At 44.4% G+C, this 20,955-nt stretch overlaps 1 protein-coding gene across 1 annotated transcript; it reads left to right on the forward strand.

Annotated features, from left to right (window-relative positions):
- Positions 1-15,302: 15,302 nt before the first annotated feature.
- On the forward strand, positions 15,303-18,660 carry LOC143940868 (posterior protein-like). The gene has a single exon (XM_077462666.1). It carries the CDS (start codon positions 17,010-17,012, stop codon positions 18,651-18,653), a length of 1,644 nt encoding a protein of 547 aa, XP_077318792.1. The 5' UTR covers positions 15,303-17,009; the 3' UTR covers positions 18,654-18,660.
- The last annotated feature ends 2,295 nt before the right edge of the window (positions 18,661-20,955 follow it).

Here is a 20,955-nt window from a genome sequence, read left to right on the forward strand (position 1 = left end):
GTCGACGAAGGAAGGACATAATCGCTAGAGAGTTGGATCTGCCTTTATTAATGATCTCCGCAGTGGCCAAATTATCTGTAAAAAAGGTCACCGTTTGCCCCGACCAACTGCGGCCCCATGTGTGTGCTGCAGCTACGATGGGGTACAACTCAAAGAGGGAGGACGTCTCGGCGAAGCCAGGAATAGCCAGTATCTGGGGAGGCCAGGGAGCTGCGAGCCACAGATGGCCAAAAATTGCCGCAAAGCCTGTGGAGGCCGCTGCGTCGGTCACCACCTGGGGTGAAAGGGAAGACACAGAGGGAATGAACAGGGACACGCCATTCCAAGAGGATAGGAACTCCTCCCACATAGCAAGGTCTGCTATTGCCACGGGATCCAGGCTGAGGACTTGCTCCGGGTCCTGTGAGAGGGACAGTAAGACTAATAGGCGTGACACGAACGCGCGACCCTGAGGGATGATGCGCATGGCGAAATTCAGCATGCCGAGTAGGGACTGTAGCTGTCTTTTGGTGCAAGTTCTGGCACGGGTGAAGTCCCTCAGGACCGTCCTGATGCGGGCCAGTTTATCCGGGGGGAGGCTGGCCTGCATGGAGTTGGTGTCTAGGCTGACCCCGAGAAAGGTGATGGTCTGCGTCGGACCATCCACCTTGTGCTCGGCAATGGGGATGTTGAGGTTACTGAAGACCGCCCTTAATTTATCCAGATCTCCTGGAGGTGAGCCGGGTGGCTCGATCAGCAGGAAGTCATCCAGATAGTGTATGACTCCCCGACACTGGGCTACGTGCAGCAGGATCCACGTGAGAGTCTGTGCGAAGGTATCGAAAAGCCAGGGGCTGCTTTTGGACCCGAATGTTAGTTTGGTGGCGAAATAGTACCGCTCCTTCCACTTGATGCCATGCCAGCACCAGAGAGATGGATGGATGGGAAGGAGCTTGAAGGCGTCCGAGATGTCGGCCTTGGAGAGCCAGGTTCCTGTGCCTGTTTTGAGAATGGCCTGGATGGCCGTGTCTACGGATGCATACTTGAGGGAGAACTCCTCTGAGGGGATAAGGGAATTAAGACTGGGGACAGAAGAGGAATGAGGCGCTGACAAATCGTACACCAATCTGAGTTTATTTGAGAACTTGCCCTTGACAAGCCCAATAGGGCTGACTCTCCAGGTGTTGAATGGGGGCTGTGTGAAAGGGCCTATGATGAAGTCTCGGTCTAACTCTGACTGTAGTAACTGGTCAATGGCTCGTTCATCCATAGCTGCTGACCGCAGGTTCTGGCATTCGTGCGTGAGGTGAGGGAGAGAAATAAGTCCAGTGTGAAAGCCTTGAGTGAAGCCCTGAACAAGGTAGACGGATAGTGAGGGGGTAGGATGATCGGTAAGGTAGGTGCTGAGCCACGAGACGTTGACCCGGCTTAGTCAAGACTTCTTAATCTGTTTGACCTCACACATGAGCCTGGGATGAGCCCTATGACACTGCGTGCATACGTGGAGCAGCCTGCACTGACTAAAATTGCATGAGCCGCTATTGTAATTGTTGCAGATTGCTGCGCCTCCCATGGCCTTGACCGGGCGCCCAAATTTATCCGTCTGCGGCAGGCGTGCCGGCGCCTGTGGGCCCTGAGCGGTACCTGAGGTAGAAGGACCGTCTGAGGGCGGGGCTGCCACTGAGCTAGCACACCAAGTCGCAGTATGAGTAGCCGATTGGCAAATCGCACAGAGCGGAGACCGTAGCCCTGCGAAGTGGCGGCAAAATAGCTCGGTATCCATGACGCTCCAATCAGTAGGCGTCTGGAACTGGAAGAGTCTGGCGGCCGCCTTGGCTGAGAAGGAGCGGTGGTAGTCGTAAAATGAAAAACCGCCGTATTTATAACCTAGATCTACTACCACATGGAGGTAGCGATCCAGCTCCTCCCTCCTGCCAGGGGAGACTGAGCAGATGATGTCCCTCATCATGCCGAAGGCCAATGTAAATTCGGTGAAAGAAAGCTTCCTGTCCAGCCTGGGGTCTTTGGTCTTGAGGACCACCGACACGTCCCCCCATGTATAAGCCTTGTTCTCCGCAAGTTCATGAATGGAGATGAGAAGCGAAGCCAGATTGACGTCCTTTCCCTCTAGGATGTCCTTCCTGATGCTAGCTGACACCAGATGAGAAGGGTACACCACTGACGTACACCCGGTGGTACCTGCGAGAGGGTTAGTCACCGCCTGGGATGCTGGTACTGGAGGAGACACGGGCGGGCGGGTCTCGAGGAGGGCCACCCGATTCTGGACCTCTGACATTGAGGTCGTCAGGGAAGACACCAAGGTATGGAGCTGCGAAATAGAAGAAGCGATAGCGCCCAGGGAGGCCTGCTGGGTACTAGCCTCAGCCGCAGCTGGGGGAGGAAAGAGGAGCCTGAAAAGCTCGGCCTTTCTGGCTGTTGCCGGAAAGGGTACGCCTCTGCGCCTAAGCTCAGCTGTCAGCTTAGGAATAGTCCATGCTCTGAGGGACCGTTGGCTGCCACTCTCTGAGACTAGAGACGGAGATGAAGGGGCAGTGAGGTCCTCGCTGCCAGCCCGGGACATGGTGGCGTAATCCAGGCCTGGCGAACCTATTAGTCCTCGGGTTCGGGTTTTCTCCTACACGGAACCTACATGTGGGTGACATGGATTACAAGACTCGTTGAAGACTCCTGACAAAGAATATATGCTTAACAAGAAGGATGCTTCCGCTCATGAGCGTTTCCTCCCAGATGACGTTTTTTTTTTTTTCTTTTTCCTTACCTAAGGAGGCACCGTCCCACCAGGTGCAGGGTGGACCTACTGAAGACTCGACTGACCTGAGGAGATGAAGGTGAAGTTTGTTTGAGAGTTCTATACCTGAACAGAAATGGCTAGCTAAAATAGTGACTTCATGGAGGTGAGATTTAGAAATGAAATGAAATAAAATAAATGAAAAATGAAACAAACAAATGAAATGTTGCTTCCCTTTCTTTTTCTTCCTTCCTCTTTTTTTTTTTTTTTTTTTTTTTTTTAGCAGGTATGAAACTTTGAAGCAACTTATAGTGAAATGAGGCCGATGAGCAAGGCCCCCAGTAGGAATCCAAACTTGAAGAATCAACTGGACTCCGGGAAGCGGCATGTGACAGTGAAATGAGTGAATCTGCCATGACAGAGGTCCGGATCGCCATTCCACAATCTTGCGACCGAGCACGAAACGGATTCTGGAGCATGTACTGAAATGAGGCCAGTCCTAGGGCACGCCAAGACGAATTTGGTACACAGGTGTGACTATTCGCACCGGAGCGTGATAGGTGAGATGAAATGATACCCATGACAAAGACAAGAATCAGAGGATGAGCCCATGAATGCAACAAATGAATCCTGTCTTTGGAGCATGTACAGAAATGAGGCGTGACAGCTGGGCACACCGGAACAAATCGGTGCATCAATAAATGCAACAGGATTCGAATCGGAGCGTGATAAGTGACAGAAATGATATGCCATGACAGAGACAAGAATCAACAACTGGACTGATGGTTACAACAAAGAATCCGTCTCTGGAGCATGTACTGAAATGAGGCGTAACAGCTGGGCACACCGGAACGAATCGGTGCATCAAATGAATGCGACGGGATTCGAATCGGAGCGTAATAGGTGACCGAAATGGTATGCCATGACAAAGACTAGAATCAAGGACTGTGCCTGAACCTGCGAGTGACTCAGTCTCTGGAGCATGTACAGAAATGAGGCCGAAAACTGGAGCACTTCGAAGCAAATCGTTGCATCGGGGATGCGACAGGATTCGCACCGGAGCGCGGTAAGTGACAGAAATGATGAAATGATTAGAAATGATTGAAATGATTGAAATGATTCGATCTGACATAAGAGAGATTGAAATGATACGAAATGACATGAAATGATCGCAATAATTCGAACGGGATGAAATGATTGAAACGATTTCGAATATATGAATCGTATTGCCACGGTCGGACCGATTTACTGTTTGAAAGGACATGGCTTTTGAAATGGTCCAAACTGCTTGCATTTAACGTAACGAGCAGTCGGCTGTGGTATTGAAGTGATTCGAACGATTCGAATATTTTTTAGAAATAATCGGGGAATCGTTTCGGCTCGAGCCGAAGTGCCTGACGTGGCACGACCGACATGTCTCGAAACGAAATAACGACTTTCCTTCGAAAGGAAAGGAGTGGTGACATGAGGTAACGAGTACGAGTGACACGGTTTAAAACGTTCGTGAAATGAAAAGTGAGAGGTTCGTGAGTTCAGGCTATCGTGTTTAAGTGACATTGTAACACATGAAATAAAATGGGTGCCGAAGCCCTACCTGCGACAGCCGGCCCAGACGCGTTGTACGACAACGGCAATTTCTTTGAGTATTGCGACACTCGGACAGAAAACACACGAACGCCAACGACGACAAGGAGACTGACAACACGGACACGATCGGGACAAACACGGGAACTCACAAACACAACTCGCTACGTTTGGTCTCGAACAGTCGGCCCTTGATCTCTGACGTATCAGATATCGCGCACCGGAAACCGACGAGGAAGGCAGGCGAACGGGCTAGTTATATACCCCACCGGGCTCCTCCCATAATTCCAGGCCACCATACTGGCCTTTCTATATATATATACATGATCCTGCACTTTCAGATATTGGCATTAGTGGGCACTATCGCCGGATCACTCCCGATTTGATTCTACACAGTGAGAGTGTTCGGCGGAGACGATCTCGTGGACTCGATGTCTGCAGGCACCCACTAATCATTCTGTATACGAGGCAGACTACCCTTCTGTCAGTAGAGAAGGCATGGATACTGTGTCTCTAAAAAGCAGGAACACAGATCCATGCCTTCTACTAGTAAAAACACCTCCCCCACTACACTAAAACACTGACTAGACACACAGTTAACCCTTTTATCTCTCCTAAAGTTAACCACTTCACAGCCAGTGTCATTAGTACAGTGACAGTGCATATTTTTTGCACTGATCACTGTATTAGTGTCACTGGTCCCCAAAATAGTGTCAGTTAGTCTCCGATTTGTCTGCTGCAATATTGCAGTCCCGCTATAAGTCGCTGATTGCCGCCATAAGTAGTAAAAAGTAAAATTAATAAAAAATCCATAAATATATCCCATAGTTTGTAGATGCTATACATTTTCTGCAAACCAGGGGACATTTAAAGGGGCAGGGCACATTACATGGGACAGGGAACATTACATGGGATGGAGGGACATTACATGGGACAGAGCACATTACATGGGACAGGGGACATTACATGGGGCAGGGGACATTATATGGGTAAGGGCATATTACATGGGATAGGGCACATTACATGGGGCAGGGAACATTATATGGAACAGGGCGCATTACATGGGACATGGGAGAGGGCACATTACATGGGGCCGGAAACATTACATGGGACATGGGACATGGGACAGGGTACATTACATGGGACAGGGGACATTACATGGGACAGGGCACATTACATGGGGCAGGGAGCATTACATGGAACATGGGACAGGGCACATTACATGGGACAGGGGACATTACATGGGGCAGGGAACATTACATGGGACATGGGACAGGGCACATTACATGGGACAGGGCACATTACATGGGGCAGGGAACATTACATGGGACATGGGACAGGGTACATTACATGGGACAGGGGACATTACATGGGACAGGGGACATTACGTGGGGCAGGGTACATTACATGGGACATGGGGCAGGGCACATTACATGGGGCAGGGAACATTACATGGGGCAGGGAACATTACATAGGACAGAGAAAATTACAAAGGACAGGGCACATTACATGGGGCAGGGAAAATTTCATGGGACAGGGGACATTACATGGGGCATGGGACATAGCACATTACATGGGACAGGGGACATTACATGGGACAGGGAACATTACATGGGACAGGGGACATTACACGAGGCACGGGACATGGCACATTACATGGAACAGGCTGTTAGGCACATTGTGAGGGACACAGCTGGGCGTACTACAGTACCGGCTTTCTTCTTCTGGCTTCAGAACTTCTCCAGCTTTCACACGTCCTCCAGTGGTTCGCTGTTCCCTGCCAGCCTTTCCTCCTATCCTGTCCACCCCAGATGATGTCACATACAACCGCTCAGGAAAGACAAGGGGGCCGGTGGGGAACAGCGTGCTACAGCCAATTGTATGCCAGCGGCTTCCTTGCCTAGCTCTTCCTGCGTCCTTGTGATTCTCCTGTCAGCTTCCTGCGACTGACAGTCAGATCGCAGCAGAACCCCTGGGAGGTTTAGGATGTTTAGTTTGAGGTTTACAGGGGGCATTTGTGTGAAGTTTAAAGTGTCACTAAAGGCATTTTTTTTCAACTTTGGATAGCGTGGAGAGGGATTAGATCTCTTGTCAGTTTCTATTGCCGTCGGTGCCCACGTTAGGGAGATTCACCCTCTCTAATTATCCTGTTTACCATTAGAAAATCACAAATTTTGGGTTAACATCAGAACAGGAATAAAGAGGAAATCTTTCAATGGAGACCCTTGTTATGGAGAACCTAGTGACACCCTGGGATTCCCTCACTTTAGAGGGATTTTCTCTAACATCCTGTTTTGGCTACAAAACAGAGGGGAAATCTCCACAATAGGACACAGATGGCATAAAAAAAAACATCCCTTACACTATCCAAAATGAAAAAGTTTTTTGCCTTTAGTGACACCTTAAAGTGGTTGTAAATCCTGTTACACCACTTGTACCTACTATAATAAGGCTTACCTGTAGGTACTGTAAATATCTCCTAAACCTGGTACATTATGTGGGGCAGGTAAGGTAAGTATTTCATAATGAGCTAGTATGCGATGCAGGGTTTGTTTTTTATATTTTTTATTTTCGGGTTTATAACCACTTTAATGTTAGGGTTAAAGGGAGGACTTGTGTTACAGCTGTAGAAAGGGTTATTTTGAGGGTTACATTGGACATTTGTGTAAGGATTAATGTTAGGGTTACAGAGAGGTTAAAGTATAATTAAAGGCAAAACTTTTTTTTTTAGTTTTGGATAGAGTGGAGAGGGATTAGAAAACCTGTCAATTTTTATTGTTGTCTGTGCTCCCGTTAAGAAGATTCACTATTTGTCCTGTTAACCATTATCATTGAACGTGAAAGTAAAAAGAAAACCCCAAATTTTGAGTTGTCCCCAGAAAGGTAATAGATGAGAAATCTTCCAATGAGGACACTAGTTCTGGTGAGCTGGGGGTCCCCAAGAAATTCCTTTTATTTGCAGAGATTTCCTCTCACTTCCAGTTTGGCTATGGGACAGGAAGTGAAGCAAAATCTCCGCAATGGGACAGAGATGGCAAAAAAAAAAATCTGACAGGGGTTATAACCATCCTTTACTCTATCCAAAATGAAAAAAAAAAGTTTTGTCCATAGTTCTACTTTAAGTTTGAGGGTTACAAGGGGCATTAGTGTGAGGTTTAGTGCTAGGGTTAGAGAGAAGATTTTTGTGATTGTTAGGGTTACAGGAAAAGTTAGTGGTAGAGCTAGTTATAAGAATACACATAGGGATACATCTAGGGTTACAAGAAGGGTTGTTGTTAGGAGGAGGGTGGTGGATGTTGGGTAGTGCATGGTTTTCTACAACAGGAGCCCTAATTGGAAAACTAACATCGCTGAATCTGAAAGCCAACATACTGTGTCCTGTGTTCCATATGTCCCATAGTGCTTTACTGTAGCATCGAAATGAAGAGCAATGAGTGTACCCCACTCATGGCCCATTATTTTCATATATTAAGGATACAGTAGACTCTTTTATTCTATATATGAATATGTCAAATAATGCAAAGGCACTATAGCCTTTTGATATTTAGGTAAATGTGAGAGCGTCCTTACAAATGACCACAATCTTACAGTAGAACCAAACTGGAAAAGATTAGCAGTGAGTCATGAGAATAAATCATGAGCTAAAAATTGTGTCTACCTTTAAAAAGACTAGCCAGACATAACAGAACAGCCATATGCAAAACAATTAGTGGATGTCCCCGGGGATGATGCTTCACAAAACTGCTGTAAGCTTCTCTTGGTGAAAGTGATACTTCACAATGGACAGGCCTTTCCACTGCTGAATTGGATTTTTGTTCAACATTATTAAGTTCCTTCAGTGATTTCCATTACCCGGTGTTTTGCACTCTGGGGATGTTTACATCTATTGGGTAATGGAATTTAAATATTGAATTGTGACACTCAAAACCATTAGCAAGACAAAGGCGATCAGAAATCATATGAGCAGAATCCGTGGTGAGCTTCGCCATTTACGTCATATCTGCATCAATATTGTTCTAGTATATTTCACAGTAAGATGAATGAGAGATGGAACAGACCCAGTCAATGTTCATGAAACATATTGATATATTGTATAGTGTTTCCAGTTATCACAGACATAAACCTTCTGTACATCATCGTTTCTCTTGGAACCCCCTGCTTACTGGCTGTTTGTAGCAAAGATATTGTTTGAACTAATTTATTAAAGGGCTTTTGTTTTTTTTGTCTAGCTTACTTTTGTTAAACAGCCCTTATTTACAAGGACAATATGCTCCCTGTATGAGAACATTAATAAAAAAAAACAATAAAACCTCAACCCCTTAACCCAAAAACTGCCTTACCTGCCCTTTATTCCCTTTATCCCCTTTATGGCCAAAGCAATTGGTTCAATGTAATGCCCCTGCCCAGTTTCATATATCTTCCCATTGTGCCCCTGTCAAACCATTCAACTGCCAAAAGTGAAGAAAGATGGGCCTGTGATGTCAGAGGAAAAGAAGGGATGTGAGTCACTTGCTCCTCAATATCCTTAAGGTATAACTAAAGGCACTTTTTTTTAAAGTTTTTTGATAGAGTGGGAGAGGGTTATAATCCCTCTAAACCCTCTTTGTTTTGCCACATGTTTCCCATTGGGTGGATTTACTTTCCCTTCCTGTCCCATAGCCAAAACAGGTAGTGAGTAGACATCCCTCCAAAGTGAGAGTCACAAGAACTAGAGTTCCCATTGGAAGTTTCCACTCTACCCCAGTTTTGGTGACAACCCAGAATCTTTTTTTTTTTCACTCTCAGTGATAATTGTAAACAGAATAAATAGAGAGGGTGAATCACTCTAATGGGGGTAGAGGCAGCAATGAATACCTAACAAGGGTACAGAAAAGAAGAGAAAATTAGGACTTTAGATGAGGCCCACCATAACAAATAATAGGAATAGAATAGGTACATATATGTATATATAAATAAATTGTTTATTATTACAATCTAAAATTCATACCAAACTCTTGAAAAAATATTTATACCTAATAAATTGGTAGTCACATGACTTACACTGGAAATATAATGCTCATAGCACACAATACAGTTAATGAGTTGACATGATAGACATAAAAAATAAAATTAATACATAAAAATTATATATATAATGGAACCAATAATAGCACTCGAGATGTTTCATGGCGTTTCAGCCACTCATCCGGAGTGTAATGCGACAATATACTGTAAAAATGGAAAAATAAATATCAATTGTTAATAGTGTCCTCTAAAAGGGGAAGAAAAATAATTTTCCCAAAAAATGGCAACAGGTCAGTAACTTACAACTCTGCCCCAAGGCCCAGACCCTGCATGGGAACTTGTGGTGATCTCTGGTAAGGTGTCTCCCCCTGGGGTTGAGGTGGAAAAACCATCCGAGGACTAAGGAGAACAGCCAGAGAAAGGCCGGATGGCCACAGCACAATCCAATTATGATATATGTGCACATATCGTGCATAGTGTCCTACAACGTATATATAAGAAAAAAGTAAATGAATGAGTGAAGATGGGTGAAATTAAATGGTCATCTAAGTGTTTCCTCGAGTGGACTACATATGGGGGAGATAGTAGGTGTGAATGTGCCCACTTAAACAAATTTAATACTGTCCTAAAAAATAGTGCAAACCACCCTTCCAAGTGATAGGATCACGCAGAGTGAGTTAATTGACGTCTCGATGTTGGGGACGATGTTGGGGACGTTCCCTTCCATCCCACGCCATATATGAGGTGGGCGTGGATCCACTGCTGGCAGTAATGCCACATACAGATGGGACATGCTTCCTCACCTCCTTCATGCTGTATTAGCCTGTTCAGCATGATGTTGGCAGGGCCCCGAACTGGACTGAGGGTAATTATCAGCCTGAGATGGCCGGTGGCTCACTCTGCATGATTCTATCACTTGGAAGGGTATTCAGACATGAATTGGTTCATACACCATATTCACAGGTAACTAATGACCTAATCACATTTTTAGAAGCATATTCTCCGCAAGACCCAAGAGGCAAATATATGGTAAAAATGTGATTAGTATGGTCAAAGGTGGTGACCTTCTTACTATACTGGGCAACTGGTGTACAAAATATATGTTTGCTCTAATGCATAGCGTATGGGTTTTGTTTGCCCATGTATTTTTAAATCAAGCAATGAGTGGGACAAACCCAGATTCCAATGCAAGAGTTCTGCTCTAGCCACCCTAAAAATTGAAAGCTAATAGAATCAATATGAACATGACAAGTAGAATCCACAAACACAAATCACACAGGCAGCTCAAACACAGCCTCCTAACATACATCCACACTGAACAATTAATATCATTTAAAATAAATTGCAGCCTTGTGTTTGATGTACGTTCCAAACACAGGTAAAATGCAGTAAATAGAAGTCCACCTACATGAGCCCTAAAGTTAAAACCCTGAATGTCTTCTGTGCAGTTCCTGGTAGAGGGGACAAAGCCTCAATGAGATGGCAGTCTTTACAGTTTTTACAAGCAAAGAAATATTCATTCTAGTACAATGACCAGTGGCTGAAAACTGAAATAAACATATTTGTTGGATAAGCGTTAGGATCAATTTTCTCACTAGGCCACACAGGCCATCTCCTAGGGTGGCATGACTGGAATGGGTGGCACGTAGCTGCTTAGTTCACCAAAAATGAACATCTAATTATAGGCTAACACAGCCTAATGTCAGACAGAAATCTACCCCTTCCTCCTTGTACATTTGGACTCCCTTCATGAGCCCACCTAGAACTACAATCAGTCTTTAGCTACTCTCATTCCCTGTGTGCTAGGGCATGTGGCAGGAAATGTTTCATTATTATTATGCCCCATACACACTATCAGTTTTTCTGCTGAGTTTTTCCTTCAGATTTACCAAAACTATATAATATGAGGTCAAATCTTAGGAGTTTCAATTTGTATGCACTACATGGTTTTGGTAAACCTGAAGGAAAAACTCAGCAGACAAACTGATAGTGTGTATGGGGCTTTATGTGTTATTCAAGCAATTCTATACAATGCAGTTGAATCACCTGTGTCTCCGATTATTTCTCATGATTATGTGAAACACTGCATATGTCCTATGTGTGTCCATGTTAAGGGAGGGTGGGGATAGGGTTAGAAAAAGTTAGCTGGCCTGCAGATGAAAAGAATATAGCTCCGGTCCTGGTAACTATCTACCTTTTTTTTAATTGTATCTTCTTGTCTGTCTATCAGTCCATCAGCCCTGTGACTGAGATAGTTTAGCCGCCTTGACTTACTATCATCTCAATAACCCTCTCTGAAGCCACAGCATGTACACTGTGACATTATTTAGTGCACTGTCTGTCAAGGATGTAAGCATATTTCAAATGTATATAGACCCTGTATATTATACATTATTTATGTTTCATGCATGGATGAGCTGCAAACTAGACGTGCACTGCCAAAACATTTTTTTTTTTTTGATTCATTCGTTTTTATTTTTTGTTTTTTTGAGGTCATTCATTCTGAATTTAATTTGTTATTTCGAATAAATTTGTAACTTCAGTAAAATTAGAATTCTGAAATAAGAACGAAAATCTGAAAATAGGAGCGAAATCCTGAAAATTCTAAAGAGTAAGTTTGGGGTGGAGGAACTTGACTGACCTGAACAAAGTCCTGACTTCAACCCAACAGAACACCTTTGGGATGAATTAGAGCAGAGACTGTAAGCCAGACCTTCTCGTCCAATATCAGTGCCTGACCCCACAAATGCGCTTCTGGAAGGATGGTCAAACATTCCCATAGACACACTCCTAAACCTTGTGGACAGCCTTTCAAGAAGAGTTGAAACTGTTATAGATGCAAAAGGCAGGCCAACTCTATATTGAACCCTACGGACTAAGACTGGGATGCCATTAAATTTCATGTGCGTGTAAAGGCAGGCGCCCCAATACTTTTGGTAATATAGTGTATTTTTCAATGTACAGCAGACATAGGCTTAGCATATCATTCTTTTTATAAAGGATAAAATACAAAGGTGAACAGGCTGCATCACTTCTTCTACCTATACTGTTAAAATGTGTCTCCCATTTTAAGGCCATGCTGCACTAGCACCTTTTATACTAAGGCTCATCATTTGGAAGGCATATAAAATACAGCTGTATGAATAGCAGTAAGTTAATGCTCTGTTCTGGATAGAGCCTTGGCATTCTATAAAGGGAATACAAGGAAAGTGGTAAATTATAAGGTGTATGGGTTTAGTCACAGAAAAGATAACATTAGGACAATGGGCTGCACTGTAATTACAGTCTTCCTCCTTTCAGTCTACAGAGTGGATGATATTACTCATACTACTTTCCATATCTACTTTTCAGCTTCTATTCCAGCCTGTGACTTTACAGATGAAGAGGAGCAGGTTGTCCATTCTGTCACATTGTGTATTAAGCTGAAGTATTCTAAGCACCTTGAAAAGAGCTAATGGCACAGTAAACCCTACCGGTGCACCCTTGAGCTAAGATCCTTTACACCATGAGCCTATTTCCATTTGCTTTATGGGCTAATTAGCAGGATCACCAGATAAGAATAAAATAAAGAAAAAAGCCAGAGTAAAGAAAAGTAATGCTGCAGCCACATACAAGGACTGAACCATTAACATTTTGGGGATTTGGCTTGGAAAGACATATATTACAACTTCTTGTTCAGAGATATCTTAAAAGAAAACTTTACTAAAGGCTGAGTGTGTTGGGTATTTCTTTTATTTTTAATCTATTTTAAATAAATACTGTATATGAATAATTTATTACTACTGGTATTGTAGAATAATATGTATTGCAGTGATATCAGAGCGTTCTGCTTTGCAATTCTTCTATTGCCTCTATTTATGATTTATGTTAACACAACATAATGCATTCTAGTGGCATTATCATGGTAAAAAATATGTTTTGTATTTTCAGTGTCTAAAACACACAGCTGATTCAGAGGAGAGCAACACAACTCTTATAAAGCTTGCCCGATATGCTCTTACAGGCAAACATCCCTCCTGATCTTCAAAGGCAATTGGATACTCCCTGGATTCATATTCTAGAATACTGATATATCTGCCTATTTACATGTCTCCCCTCACTCCGGGCAAACTTCTAATTACACAGATGACATACAGTATCTCACAAAAGTCAGTACACATTTTTTGTAAATATTTTGTTATATCTTTTCATGTGACAACACTGAAGAAATGACACTTTGCTACAATGTAAAGTAGGGAGTGTACAGCTTTTATAACAGTGTAAATTTGCTGTCCCCTGAAAATAACTCAACACACAGCCATTAATGTCTAAACCGCTGGCAACAAAAGTGAGTACACCCCTACGTTAAAATGGCCAAACTGGGCCCAATTAGCCATTTTATTTCCCCGGTGTCATGTGACTCATTAGTGTTCTCAGATGTGAATGGAGAGCAGGTGTGTTAAATTTGGTGTTATCACTCTCACTCTCTCATACTGGTCACTGGAAGTTCAACATGGCACCTCATGGCAAAGAACTCTGAGGATCTGAAAAAAAGAATTGTTGCTTTACATAAAGATGGCCTAGGCTATAAGAAGATTGCCAAGACCCTGAAACTGAGCTACAGTACGGTGGGCAAGACCATACAGCGGTTTAACAGGACAGGTTACACTCAGAACAGGCCTCGCCATGGTCAACCAAAGAAGCTGAGTGCACGTGCTCAGTGTCATATTCAGAGGTTGTTTTGGGGAAATAGATGTATGAGTGCTGCCAGCATTGCTGCAGAGGTTGAAGGGGTGGGGGGTCAGCCTGTCAGTGCCCAGACCATACGCCGCACACTGCATCAAATTGGACTGCATGGCTGTTGTCCCAGAAGGAAGCCTCTTCTAAAAATTATGCACAAGAAAGCCCGCAAAAAGTTTGCTGCAGACAAGCAGACTAAGGACATGGATTACTGGAACCATGTCCTGTGGTCTGATGAGACCAAGATTAAACTTTGGTTCAGATGGTGTCAAGCGTGTGTCGCGGCAACCAGGTGAAGAGTACAAAGACAAGTGTGTCTGGCCCAAGGACAGATCCAGAGTCTAGTCTCGGGAGGGGCACTATCAGAAAATACGTTTTTTTGCAGGCAATTTATCGGGAAAATGGCTGGTGATGGCACGTCAATCATCCTGGCACCATGGTTGTTATGGTGTCAGGATGATTGAAGTGCATTCTTTCTATTATTACATTGGAATATAAAATAAAATAGTTCAACTCACCCTAATGCAGAATCAATGGGAGCCCTGAGTGTGTCACTTGCCACCGTCGCCTTCCACCAGATGCTGATTGTACTTGCCATGTCACCTGCCACAAGTTGCAGATTGTCACTTGGCATGTCACCTGCCACACGTTGCAGATTGTCACTTGCTGTGTCACTTACCTGCTACAAGGTGCAGATTGTCACTTGCCACGTCACCTGCCATATGTTGCAGATTGTCACTTGCCATGTCACCTTGCCACCAGACACAGTTTGTCACTTGCTGTGTCACTTGCCTGCTACAGCTAAATGGTGTAGATTCTCATTTGCTGTGTCCCAGCATGAAGGCAGGCAGAAGAGAGATGATATAATCTCTCTGCTGCCCACGGCTGCACAGTAAGGGCAGGAGAGCGGTGATGCAGGGCGGGCGGCTCGCTCACCTACCAACTGTCCCGTTCGGCCACTCACCCTCCAGCACGCTGACTGATCCACCCGCCTCCCTGTCACTAATTTCTTGGGGGGGGGGGGCAATTGCCCTGGATCCACCCCTGGTCTGCCTACAGTCAAGCATGGTGGTGGCAGTGTCATGCTCTGGGGCTGCATGAGTGCTGCCGGCACTGGGTAACTACAGTTCATTGAGGGAACCATGAATGTCAACATGTACTGTGACATATTGAAGTCAAGCATGATCTCCTCCCTTCAGAGTCTGGGCCGCAGGGCTGTATTCCAACATAACGACCCCAAACGTACCTCCAAGATGACCACTTGTTGGAATCAGACAGGAATTATTGTTATACATCTACACAGCTGTTTGTATAGCCGAACTCAGCCATAGTGATTGCCAGGCAGTTTCACACGTTTAAAAACAAGGAATGTGACACAACTTGAATAGCAGAATGAGTTTCTATTCAGCCCACCTGGAATGTACGGAACTTCAAAGAGGATATGGCGCCGGCTTGTCTGCAAGAACAGAGGGACAGTTGGTGGGGCGTCCGAGATTAGGCCATGAGATAGCAATCCAGTCGGAGCAGTTGCAATTATGGGCAAACACTGCCCCCAGAGGCCAAGTATGGCAGGACTGGTAGCCTGGGGGAGGAGACGCCCCAGAGACGCTGATTGGTCTATGGGAAAGAGTAGGATGGGCTATGGGGTGTGGTATGGCTGAAGTATGTTTGACAAAAAGGGTTGTGACCTGAGCTCTGTCTCTTTATTCCATCAGAAGACCCAGTCACGAGGATCGATAAGTATAAGGCTTAGATTGCACTGTGATTGTATGCTATGTATTATTGTAACTTCTATGAATACCTAATGCACGCTGTATTATTCCCTTGGGAAATAAATAAGATTTAATTGACCTTAGACCGTGTATTGATTTCATAGCCAAGGGTGGTAGTAATTCTGATATTACCAATAACATGTGCTTAGCATATTGATTGATAGCTAAACTATAGGGACTAAACAAAGGAATACGTAACTGATAATAACAGCACTAGACTAAATTGATCAGTTACTTCATTTGGCACCCCAGAAGGCGTGTAGTACGTATTTTTACACAGAATCCACGAAAATCTAATGTATTTTTGTTTCTGAGTCCCTGTAAGTCGCGACGATCCTCAAAGACACCCAGAACTGAAAGTCATCTCTAGTGTGGACAAGATTAGCGCTGGCTCGCGAATTCTGAAACCACGCTTGGATGAGCAGGAGGATTCTGGGAGATATTCCACTGGTAGAACGGACGCGTAAAACCTGGTGAGAATTGTGACTGATATATATATATATATATGTACATTATTGTTGTGTTTGCTGCAGAAACTGTAACCAGAGGGCAAATTGGCGCACTGGCGAGATAAGGGACTGATCATCCCTGGTTATGTGATATAACCGCAGATTGACAGGATAAATCATACAATTTTGAGGGAAAAGTGGAAATATCCACGTGATTGTGAAAAAGCGGTCTGTCCCAATAGAAATTCCCTATGACCTGCTATCGGGTAGAAGAGCATTGAATAAGAGTGTGTTCTCCTACAGAAATTCGTGGGTAAACGGATTTGTATTTGTTGTTGTTGTTTTTTTTTTTTTTTGGGTGGGACTACAGGTCAAAGCTAGCTTCTAAACAGCTTCCTCTATGTCGTTGTGTGCTTGGTATCTGATTGTTTAGTGTATTGCTAATGCACAGTGTTGGTTAGAGAGTGGCAGGAATTACCATACATCTTTGAGGAAAAAGTGGGAGAAGTATAGGTTTTTATTTCTACACACGTGACAGTGAAATAGCTCTGGTCCAATAAAACCAAGGCATTGATTAAGAGTGTGCCTTGTGTCTTGTATGCTGTAGAACCACAAGTCACTGTAGATTTAAACGTTCGTATCTGTTTTTTTTTTTTGTTGTTTTTTTTGAGTAGGGGGGGTTGTCCATTTGTTATCTGTTTTCTTTTGTCTAAGCAACTGGCTGAGCAATCTAGTGTGGATAGGCTAATTAGCATGTCAATGGATATCCTTGAAGAGTTTCTTGGGAAAAATGCTTGTATTCAATTCAACAGTATAGTAAAGGATGCTTTAACACACCAATTCAATGATCTATTGAAACAATGCAATACTCATAATGATGCCATAAAGGATAAAAAATCTTCAAAGAAGGGCAAGAAAAAGAGAATAGCCAATTCTGTACGCATGTTACTGAGAATGAAAGAAATTGCAGAACAGAAAGAGTTGGAGTGGTATAAGGATAGAACAGAGTTACTAGGAAAGATAGAAAATGCGAGTAGAGATATTGCAGCTATAGCGGATATTTGTGAATGTGAGGACCTGAGGAATGAGATTGAACAATTGGTGACTGAGAATAATGTATTGGAACAGGGGTTGGATGAATGGAAGGAAACATGTATGTTGAGAGAACGGTGTATCGCATCTTTAGAAAAGAAGGAGGCTGGGAATGTAAATGCGATAGAAATGCTTAGGGCAGAACTACAGGAATGTAAAAGTCAGCTAGCCCAAAAAGATCATACCATTGTGTCTTTGAGAGCACGGGCAATGGAGAACGTGCGCACCCATTGCTGTGCTAACAAAGATGCACATTCCATTGTGACCCAGGATCAAAGAGAAGGAATACCGATCGAACAGCAACCAGTATGTTCGGCTGACAATGCTGAAGAGTCCCCGAATCAAAGTTCTTCTCTCTTCACTCCTGTGCCAGAAAGGACTGGACAAGGATTAGATATCATAAAAAGGGAGGGTAGCACCCAATCCACAACACTCTCCATACAAGATCGCACAAATTTGTGCCAGATTTTGGGAAAGTTTGACACTAGCGCTTCACCCATTAGTCTCTCGAACAGGCTGGAAGCGGTAGTGGCACAGTACATTTTGAACAATAGGGATGCATGCGCACTCCTCCGCGCATGGCTTCCATTGCAACTGTGTGAAAAACTGCAAACACCAGTCGGGAGTCATAGAGGTCTATCTCCCGAGTTAAACTCAAATTGGGGGAACTCGGCAGATAGAATGAGGGAAATGCAGCGCATAATGGGAGGAAGAGATACTAGGGGTTCAGACGCACTGGAAAATACAAAGTTTAGGAGGGGAGTTGATCCAATACTCTTTTGCAGTGAATACTTCTCCATTTATAAAGCCACCTACAATTGTCCTGATATGTCTCCTGATGACAATAGCTTTCTGTGTTCTATGGCTAATAAATGCACATGTATAGATTACCATACCAGAATTGCACTGAGGAACGCCACCTCGTATCAGACCTTTATAAACATATTAAGGGACTGGGTTCGGGAGACAGATCAAGACAATAGGCCCCATAAAAGAGTTGCGGAGATAGTTAAAAGCGAACCTAGAGTGAGATTCGCAGGCAGGTGTTACAGATGTGGCAATACAGGCCATGTGATAAAGGACTGTAAACTGCCTAGGAGGAACATGGGTGAGAAGAAGCCTTGGCATAAGAGGGAACAGCAAAAACCTGGACCAGATAAGGTGGCGAAGGAGCCAAACGAGGCACCTGATGCTATAATATATGGTTCTCTTCGGGGGGAAGTACAGAGGATAGGGAAAAGGATTGAGGAAAACCACGAGGAGTATAAAATCCCTCCCCCAACCAATCCTTATTTTAAACCATAGGGATGTCAGGCCCCGGAGTTGTCCCTAATATGTCAGCTGGACAGGGACAAAAGCGGCAGACCACGTATCCGAGGGGCGATAGGGGGCCATCGCACAAATGTACTTTTGGATACAGGGGCAGCTGTCAGCATAACTAACATTGAACTTCAAAAGGATCCTGCGGGGAGGCAAATTTTCCTTAGAGGATTCGGGGGACAACTAGTACCCTCTGAGCAATCAATACCCGTAAACATAGAAATAAAGAGGTTATGTGTGGAACACAGTTTGTTTCTTTCCCCAACACATGAGGGCACTATTTTGGGCTCTGATGTCATGGGGGCACACGGACTGATTCTCGATCTATATAATTGGGTATTGTGGAAAGGGTCTAGATACAAAGGCAAGGTGCATACGGTCATAGACAGCGGTGAGGTTGCATCAGTTAAAACAAATGAAATCCTTGACCCGCAGGCAATACTGAAAACAGAGGACCAAATATTGGCTAAAATCTTGTGGCAACATAACAAAGTGTGGGCAACATCTAAAGCGCAATGTGGTAAGGTTTCAAACATGATTGTTAAAATTGAGGGCCCTGATCCGCCACCTCAGCGTCAGTACAAAATTCCACCCGAATCTATCCCATACATAGAGAGCACAGTGAGGAATTTATTGGCACAAAATGTAATTAAAGAATGCCAGTCTAAAACAAATGCAGCCCTCTGGCCAGTGAAGAAGGAGGGGGGGTGGAGGCCCACTGTAGATTTCCGTGCGCTAAACAGATGCACCCCATCTATTACAAATGTAGTTGCTAAGATGCCAGATATGATGACGGCACTGAAACCTTCAGCGAGGGTGTACTCATCAATTGATATATCAAATGGCTATTTTTCAATTCCCGTACATGAGGATAGCCAATACAAGCTAGCCTTTACATTTCAGGGAAAGCAGTATGCATTCTGTCGATTGGCCCAGGGGTTCAAATCCAGCTCTACATACTTCCACATCTGTATGGTGGATATTCTGAAGACATTTTCTGAGCCAGAATGCATCATTCAATATGTGGACGACGTCTTACTTCAAACAGAGACAAAGGAGCAGCACTACGCTCTGCTGGAGGAACTCCTGACACTAATCGAGAATGCGGGTCTGAAGTTAAATCCCAAAAAGGCACAATTGATGAAGGATTCAGTGTGTTTCTTAGGTGTGATAGTTTCACAGGGGGGAAGGACTCCAGACCCGAACAAATGTGAAACTATCAGGAATCTACCAAGACCAATCACTAAAACTGCTTTGAGGCAGTTCCTGGGAATGGTTGGTTTCTGCAGGGACTTCATTGAAGGCTTTGCAGAAAAGGCAAGACCCCTGTATGAGTTTCTCAAAGGAGAAAAGAGGGAAACAGACCCCTTAGACTGGTTGGGAGAGCATGAACAAGCTTTCACCGAGCTAAAGGTGAGTCTGATGCAGGCCCCGGCTTTGAGCAATCCGAATGCCGATTTGCCCTTTGCACTACAAGTGTACGCCTCTGCTGTAGCAATAACAGCTGTGTTACTGCAGGAGAGGCAGGGTAAATGGGTACCTGTGGGATATTGGTCCAGAGTACTAAGCCCGGTAGAGAGGGGATTCGATGAATGTGTCAGGAACCTTTTGGCAGTGCATTGGTCGGTTCTCGCCACAGAACATGTTGTGGGGTTTGGTAAAATCATTCTGCAGACACCCCATTCCCCAATTAAAATGCTTCTGGAACGTACCCTCAGTGGAGTATCCTCCCAAAGGGTAGCCAGATGGCTAGTGGATTTGACACCCAGGAATCTGGCGGTGACCCACAATGCCACCTACACTCTCCCACAATTAATGCAATATGAGGGGGAGCAACATGACTGTGGGGAGGTACATCGGACCAGGACACAGGAGATGTTCAGATTAGCATTGGGTAATGGAGACCTTAAAGTCTGGGTGGATGGATCAAGGTACTGGGATGAAGGAAGTTTTCACACAGGGTATGCCCTGTGGTGCCCCCAGACCAATGAGAAAATCATGACCAAATGCCCTCGAAGCTTTTCTGCCCAAAGAGCTGAACTAGAGGCAGTGAGAGAGGCCATTACGCATTTCAGTTCAGGTCCCATAACCATATTCTCCGACAGCGCCTATGTAACAAGGTCTCTGACCGAATACATGCCTTTGTGGCAGTCAAGGGGCTTCAGTGATGCCTCGGGGAGAGAATTGGTACATAGTGCGGTGCTAAGAGACATATGGGAAAGAGCGAGTGTGGAACCTCAGAGAGTGGCTATCATTAAGGTGAGAGCACACCAAAAAGGTGGAGAGG

The sequence above is a fragment of the Lithobates pipiens genome, unplaced genomic scaffold (assembly GCF_037356315.1).
Source record: "Lithobates pipiens isolate NorthernLeopardFrog02 unplaced genomic scaffold, aLitPip1_a1.2 Scaffold_3, whole genome shotgun sequence".
In the NCBI taxonomy this organism is placed as follows: domain Eukaryota; kingdom Metazoa; phylum Chordata; class Amphibia; order Anura; family Ranidae; genus Lithobates; species Lithobates pipiens.